Source organism: Drosophila albomicans, chromosome 3 (assembly GCF_009650485.2).
Source record: "Drosophila albomicans strain 15112-1751.03 chromosome 3, ASM965048v2, whole genome shotgun sequence".
NCBI lineage: Eukaryota > Metazoa > Arthropoda > Insecta > Diptera > Drosophilidae > Drosophila > Drosophila albomicans.
This window is the reverse complement of record NC_047629.2, coordinates 35,426,655-35,435,150: the sequence shown is the minus strand read 5'-3', so window position 1 is coordinate 35,435,150 and position 8,496 is coordinate 35,426,655. Positions and strand designations below refer to the sequence as shown.

Genomic DNA, 8,496 nt, shown 5'->3' with positions numbered 1-8,496 from the left:
TATGAGCATTTGTGCAGCTGGTGAGCAATAAGATTAGTGTAAGAATTATGAAAATGTATCCAACAAAGTAAATAAATTTAATGAAAATTAAAAGAGTACAAATAATAATAATGAATACTTGATGTTATGAATTACAATTTGTAGATGAATATGAATAAATAATATTAGTATTTCTTATATAAATTAAGTGAACAAATTAAAGAATAATTATTATAACCACTGTTAATTATGATTTGTAGGTCAAGATGAATGCAATAATACATAGAAATTCTATAAATTTAATGTGGATCTTCTTTAAAAAAATGATAAAAGACAAATTTCAAAATTATATTATTTTATATATATATTTCTTAAATGGAAATAGAATACCATTCAGTTTGGATCACCAGCTCTAAAAGTAGTTTATTCGATTGCTATTTAAGATCTAAAATTAGTTGATGTTCCAAGCTGAATCTTATTCGATTTAATGAATATATTATATAAATATTTAATTTTTATCAAAATTGAAAAATCTCCCTTTAATTCTACATTTAAAATTGTAGCACATTCTGTTAATTACTTAAATTTCGAAATCCGCAACCTCATGAACTCTTTATAAACGACATTTTAAACTTTAGATCTAAGCCTATTAGAACTTCAACCCACAATGTCAAATCGCATAACGATTAATCGCCCGATTAGTGGCAATATAGATTTCGTTTGCAACATAGAACCAGATATATGGGATTGCTAATAAGGCAATCTGGGGAGCAATCAAGTGTCAATACAGGCACATAAAGTGCCAGATTGGTTGGAAGACAAAATAGATGCGCCGAGTCGACCATTTATTACAACTAATATGCAGCTCGAAGTCGAGATTATCCCCCCTTCGTACTTCTTCTGAGAGAGCTGCCAATCGGGCAGCGATAAAATATTTGGTGGCATTCGATTGGAGCCCGAACATGAGCAGACTCACATCGTAAAGAAGAAACACACGAGAGAGAAGGGAGGGGGAAAGAAAAGATGCGTATATTTAGTACGTTCCGGTTTTTGGTTACGTATCGTTTTCATAGTGCGAAAAGCAATGCAAGGGATTCGAAAAATTCCCAGGCGTATGGAGCGACGACGAAGCGGACGACGAGATGGCCATCTAATAAATTCAACTAATTAATGGCGAGTATGAGAGCAGAACAGATTGACTCTTCTGTATATATGTGTGTGTTTGTGTGTGTGTGTGCCACGTAATGCCGCACAACAAAAAGAAAAGCAAAACCAGTGCCGAGGCTGCACATTAGCACAAAATCTACATGATATTGAGATGCCGATGCCGATGGCGATGCAATGCCAATGTTGACCATGGCCAAGTTGCAAGTGCCTATTTGGCTCTTGGCTCTTAGCTCTCGACTGTTGGCTCTCGACTGCTGCCAATCGACAAAGCGCACACCTGAATTCCAGGGCCAAAAGCAAAGCCAAGATCTCTCTGCTCATTACGCTCCACAGAAGCGTGGCGTGGCGTGGCGGCAACGTCCTTAGATACAGATTTCTTATCATTAATTAAACTTAAGCATGTTAGCTACCGTGTTCACAGATATCGAGCGCAGTCTCTCACTCTCTGTCTCTCTCCCATTCCTCGGCTCTCACACTCTTTGGCCCCAAGGCGATTGATCGTGCCACTCAGCAGCAAAACTTTGTTGCAACTGTTGCGACTCCGGTTGCGGCACACGCCTTATCACAGACATGCAATCGCCCACAGCTTCGCATTCCCCTTCCCCTTCCCCTTCCATGTTCCATCTTCAACGCGGCGAGGGCGAGAATCTTTTTACTATACGAGCATGTGGACAACTTTACTTGCTTATTTATTGCACCTACTCATGATGTTAACAGTTATTAGTTTAGCTTAAGTTTAAGTGAATTATCTTCAGTGTTCAATTTATATAAGCTATAAAGCATACATTTTAATTGATTCCTTAACTTAATTCTTTAATTAGCTTTTAGTTGATATATAAATTAGGCTAATTAAATTAGATTACATTTATTAGAACGTTCTTTTTTATTTTTAATTGGTATCCATCATTTAAGCATAAATCTTGAATTTATATTTATTTAGACAGAAAACTTACTTTTAAAATATTATTTTAATATAGATAATATATTAAAAAGTAAAATATAAAATTGTTAAAATATATATAAAGATTTATGTTTACTTAATTACACTTTGTTTAAAATATATATTAAATAAAACAAAACTCTTGCTGTTAATTGTAAAATATAATTAAAACATATAAAAATTCAAATATTGAAATGCATTTTTTTCCATCAACATCAAACAATATAATATGAAAGCGTTAATATACTGACTTTTAATGTGTGCAAATTAAAGAATTTCAAAGTTTTTTATTTTTTTTTTTTAAAACATTTAGAAAATTATAGACCTCTGAAACCGATATCTTCGAGTGCGACATTTATGTTTACAATGAAGTTTTTTACAGAACATTATTTTTAAAAATATATCTTATATTTGTCTATAGCCAACTATTTCTATAGTGAATTATTTAAACAACAGTGAAGAACCTTTTTAAATATCAATCATAATTTATTGCATTATAATTAATTTTGAAAAATATTTGTGATACAAGTACCATAAGAAAACCTTTTCTTTGATTATCAATGTAAATGTTTATGTGGGATAAATCTTGTTAAAAATACGTAAATAAAGTAGAAAATCTTTCCAAAATTGTCTGAAACATCGCTATCCGTTTATCTACTTGTCAATTCTGCCGGGTTATCTAAATCAATACATTTCTTACAACTGTCTATTTTCTCTACCTAAGAGTTCTTCTGCGGGACCTTGACAATGACGCTTTTAACTTCTGTGTAATTGGACAAAGCATATTCGCCATTCTCCCGCCCATGGCCGGACATCTTGTAGCCCCCAAATGGAGCCTGGGCGGGCAAGTTGTTGTAGTTGTTGACCCAAACGGTGCCGGCGCGCAAACCATTCGCCAGATAGTTGGCCTTATCCAGATCCTTGGTGTAGATACCAGCAGCTAGTCCATACTCCGAGTTGTTGGCTCTCGTGATGGCATCGTCAAGATCCTTAAAGCGTATCAGCTGCTGCACGGGACCGAAGATCTCTTCTCGGGCGATGGTCATGTCATCCTTGACATCGGCAAAGACGGTGGGCTGAACAAAGTAACCAGGCATATCCTCAGGACGTTCACCCCCGGCCACCAGCTTGGCGCCTTCCTCCTTACCCGACTTGATGAGGCACAGAATCTTCTCCATTTGCTCTTCGCTGATCTGTGGTCCTTGCTCGGTCTTCTCCTCGAAAGGATTACCGACGACACGTTTCTTGGCGCGCTCTGCGCTGCGTTGCACAAATTCATCGTAGATCTTGTCCTCGACAAAGGTACGCGAACCCGCACAGCAACATTGACCCATGTTGAAGAAGAGCGCAAAATGTGCCTGCTCGACGGCAAAATCCAGATCCGAGTCGGCCAATATAATGTTGGGTGATTTGCCGCCCAACTCGAGCGTAACACGCTTCAGATTCGTATTGCCCGAGGCCAGCTGTATCAAATGTCCTACTTCTGTGGAGCCGGTGAAGGCAACCTTATCGACATCCCAGTGATTGGCCAGTAAAGCGCCCGCTTCCCCGAAACCCGGCACCACATTGATCACACCCGGTGGAAAGCCTGCCTCCTTGATCAGCTGTGCAATGTACAAGGCTGTGAGACTCGTTTGCTCCGCCGGTTTAAGGATGATCGTGTTGCCAGTGGCCAGAGCTGGGCCCAATTTCCAGCACATCATTAAAATCGGAAAATTCCAGGGTATAATCTGCGCGCATACGCCCACCGGCTCGTGGCGAGTGTAGGCGAAGAAGTCGCCATCGATGGGAATCGTTTTGCCGTGGTTTTTATCCGCCCAGCCGGCAAAGTAGCGCAAACTCTTGATCGACATGGGCAAATCCACGTTGTAGGACATCGCATACGGTTTGCCATTGTCCAGCGTCTCCAGACTCGCGAGATAAACCCAATCGCGTTCTAAAAGTGATGCCAACTTATACAACAGTTGGCCACGATCCGAGGCATCCATGCGCCGCCAGGGAGAACCCCACTTGAAAGCCTGACGTGCCGCCTTGACGGCGAGTTCAACATCCTCCTTGCATCCGCATTGCACTTCGGCAATTGATTCCTCGGTGGCCGGATTGATGCTCTCGAAGCTCTTGCCCGACTTGCTCTTCTGCCACTCGTTGTTGATGAAGATGTCCGTGTGACGCACTTCAGGGCAAGTTTGCGGCTTTGGGATTGAGCTGGAGTACTTAAAAAAAGCAGCTACATTTCGGTGTCGTATACGTAATAAAGCGCGAGTTCTTAAATTATTAAACATACCAAACTATTAAATTAAAAAAAAAAAAACTTTAAAATTTTGAAAAGCCTACGTGCTGTAAAATGAAAGAGGAATATGAATTTGCTGTGTCAAGTCAACATTTTAAGGGAAAACTGTCAAAAATAGATTAAGAAAATAAGCACATCAGTTGAAGTTCGACTTTTACAAATATTTTATGCTTTGTTGTTTGATAAGTTAAATGAAAGTTTTAAAATATAACTTGTAAATAAAAATATTGAAAAATCTCAAGAGTTTTTGTAATTGAATTTAACAATTTTGCGATCGAAAAGCGGGATTGTTGTGGCTTAGCTGTTCTTCAACTAAATTTACTCCAAATGTTAGTTTACCTTGTTATCCTAACTTAACTAAAGTGGCGAAGCTCAGCGAATTTGCTTATAAAGCTTTATTGCGCTCTCCCCTCACCATAATTTTAACAATTTTACTAATTCCCTCAGAAATGACAGCAAAATATTTAAACATACTAAAAAATAAAATTTTAGGCTTACAACAGTTTAGTAAAAATATTTATTTTGTATATTTTTTATTCTTTTATTGTGTTGTGTTATAATATCGCTTTATTAAATTATTCATTTTTTTCATTTAATATATTATTTGTGTATCCACATTTTATTTTATGCGTGTGATTCATTTTTGTGTAACACAATATTTATGGATATTGAGGGAATAAATCGTGGAATATTTATATATAAGTTCAACGATTCACATTTTACAAAGAAAATTAAAATGAAAAAATAATATAACCTTATGAATGTTTTCATTTGTAAAATTACTTTTCTACATTTTATTTTTATTAAGAAAAACAAATATTTAAATGATTTAAAGAGGATTTTAAAGGGATAAGCATGTACAGATATATGAAAATAGTTTGAAATTAAAACTGAGTAAAGTCTTCATTATAAATTTAGTAAGTTTATTTTCAAATGAAAAAGTTGTTTTTAAAAAATAAACAAAAATTCGCTATCAAAATGCTGCGAAAATAAATGAAAGTTGGATAGAGAAAAGGTTTGAGTTTTGATAGCCAAAAATTGCAGCCGCCAGGCAGTTGAAGTTTAGCTGCAATTGAAGTTGCAACTGAAGTTGAAGCTGAAAGCTCTCGAGCTGGCGTTGTCAACAAGGTAATTTATCAGGTAAGCGACATAATTACCTGCCACTTATGGCAATAAAAAAACGTCCAGCCCATGGCAGCAAACTTAAACCGGGATTGCAGCGACTGCTGAGAGAGAAACGGAGAGACTGAGACTGGCTTTGGCTTTGGCAGTGAACAGGAGACGCATTCAAATGCCATCCACAGGCAGTGTGGCAGCATCACAGTGGCTGCGGCAGCCGTGTTGCAAACAGCTGAAGGATTTATGTTCTTACAAAACGCTCCAAGGCGCCTAACAAGTGACCCAACCAACACACGACGACGACGAAGAAGAAGCTGCTCCACAGCAATAGATTGATCGTTGTTGTAGTTGGCGATGGCGAGGACAGCGAGGGGCGGCGGGCGTGCAATGTCCGGCATTGAGGCGGGCCAACGGGGCGTATGTGCAATGAAAATTCCCGCCGTTTTCGGGCTTTTTGCCACCGTTTAGCGCCTCGCTTGCAACTGCAACTGCAACGGCAACGGCAAAGCTGCAACTGATTCCCACACCAGCTGTGCCGGCATTTGTGCTTTGATCTTTGTGCTAGGAAGCTGTGAAGTGCTTGCAAATCTTCCAGCAGGAGCTTCGTGTTGCTATCAACATTGTTGTTGCTGTTGTTGTTGCCGCTTGCGAGAGTTTTGCCGCTGGAAGCGTTGACAAGTCACATGAGCATTGTCCATGGCTTGTGTTTTTTGTTGCATGCAACAACAGCTGCCGCATTGTTTTTTTGCTTTTAACGAAATCGAAACAGGGCAACACCCACATTGAAGTGCAGCTCTTCAGGATTGTAATTTTATGCAAAGTGATGAAATGGAAGCTTCGCTTTGAGCTGCTTTTGGCAGCTGCCGTTTTTCACGAAAAAAGGTAAATAAACAAAGGACTAACATAAAGTACTTTAACTTAGATTAATATAAAGGGAAATTGGAAAGCATTTGCATCCAATAGTTGGCTTAAGTTGTAAGTTAACAACCGCATAAAATAGTTTGAAAAATGTCTTAAGTCGAATATCAACATTAAAGTGAAAATAGATTTAAACTCTCTTCAGCTCAACATAGGCATTAAAGTTTTGTTTAAAAATTATGAACATACAGGAAGCTTTTTATTTGTATTGCATTTTTATAATATTGTAGAAATCTTTTTACGGGAAACTTTGTGCTTGAACTTAAAATCCTTAAATCCATGAATTTTATTATTGTTTTTAGAACTTAATTCTTTAGACGAATGACATATTTTACAATGATATTTACAATTACTAAAATTCAATTTATTTATTTTTTTATGAAATCTAGTATTAAATTCTAAATTTATTTATACAGTAAAGAGTGTAAAACGTAATCAATAATTAGGTATTATATGACGAAAATTTACTTCTTCGGAAAATACAATAAAGATTTTAGGTCAAAAGTCTCAATAGTTATATTTAGCAATATTTGAGACTTAATCAAAATAGTCTTCTTTTTGATAGTTATATAAGTAGTAAATCAACACTAATTTAATAAAAATATACAAATTACGTAAATTTTATTAATAATTAATATTATTAGTACAAGTTTTTGCTCTTTCATTTGGGAAATTTAGTCAAATAAATTGCCATGGTTGAATATGTAATATTAAATACTATTTGAATTACTTAAATATGAGCATAAGTCAAATATTATTGGAATCAGGGCTGCTCTACCCTCAAGTTAAGTCAGTAATTTTTTATTATTGTTTTACTATATGTATATGAATACAAATTTCTTGGAGCATAGTTTTCGGATTTATAAATTTGTAAAATATTGTCAAAAAAATAACTTTAATTTAAAATACTTACTTATCTATGTTTCACAATTAGTCAGATATAGTTATGCCCAGAGTTATTATTGAAGTTCAGGGCGATGAAAATATTAAATCTAAAACTCATAACTGAGGATTCCCATGCCACAAATAATTTAACTGGTCAGCTACCGATAAACTAGGCAATTTCCTTCTAGATGTCTCTCTCTTTGTTGGTCTTGGCTCAATAAAATGCAATGGACTGCTTTGACTTTGACCCGTCGCTGATCCAATGAACCCCACCTGTTATTATATGCCGTTAGATAAATGCTCTGCCCGACTTCGTAATGCCAAAGCAGAAGAAAAACATGCAAAAAGTCGCAAGGAGGAAGGAAAGGAAACAACAACAAACTGCAGACAGACAAATTCATATTTTATTGGCTCTGACCAAGCTCGTCCGAAAGCATTAACAAACAATGCTCCAGCAACAACAACAATAACAACAATAAAAGCAACAAGAGATCAATGCTAAGCAAATATTTTCACTCTATGCGATGTTGTTTTGGGGCTGGTCGATTGCCTAATCTGAATTGAGCTTCTGGTTAGCAGCAGTTTGTTTGTCTTTTGGCCATTGTTGTTGCTACTTTTCGACCAAATTGCATTTTGAACATAATTTTCATATGTCGGGCTAGCAGTTATAATCACGTTCACAGCTCGTTAGCCGCATGAATCGCTGGCCAAAGCCAAAGCTAAAGCTATAGCTAAAGATACAGGCACAACCACAACCCACCTGTAGCCTGGCTGTTTTTGGCCATAATTGTCCGGGCCACATATCGTACATAAGACGCCATCAGCATCACCATATTGACCATTAGCCGAGTGCGTTTGCATTTTGTGCATCTTCATCGATTTCACCACTTGGCGCGCGGCGCATAATTGGCCAGGCCGGGTCAACAGAGCCGACGGCAACCAGGCAACAAGGCAACAAGGCAACCAGGCAACCGGGCAACAGGTAACATCAGCAAAAAGTCAGCAACACGTTTTATTGTTGTTGTTGCTGTTACTGCTGATGATTACCGATATTGCCAGGCAGTGAGAAATGCGTTGGATGCGTGGAAAACTCTTTTCTTTTCTTTTTTTTTTTTTTGTGTTGCGATGCATTTTCTTGCCAAAATCTGGTGGCTGGCGGCTGGTTGGAAAATATGCACTTGTGTCGTCGCATTGGCTG

The 8,496-nt window shown here is 37.3% G+C and overlaps 1 protein-coding gene across 1 annotated transcript; it reads right to left on the bottom strand.

The window, feature by feature from the left end:
- Nucleotides 1-2,636: 2,636 nt before the first annotated feature.
- On the bottom strand, nt 2,637-4,408 carry LOC117570954 (aldehyde dehydrogenase, mitochondrial-like). Its single transcript, XM_034252890.2, has one exon. The coding sequence runs from the start codon at nt 4,366-4,368 to the stop codon at nt 2,806-2,808; it is 1,563 nt and encodes a 520-aa protein (XP_034108781.1). The 5' UTR covers nt 4,369-4,408; the 3' UTR covers nt 2,637-2,805.
- Between the last annotated feature and the right edge of the window lie 4,088 nt (nt 4,409-8,496).

Excerpts from the sequence above, each read along its gene's own strand:
- LOC117570954 (XM_034252890.2), bottom strand. The coding sequence starts at position 4,368 with ATGTTTAATAATTTAAGAACTCGCGCTTTATTACGTATACGACACCGA.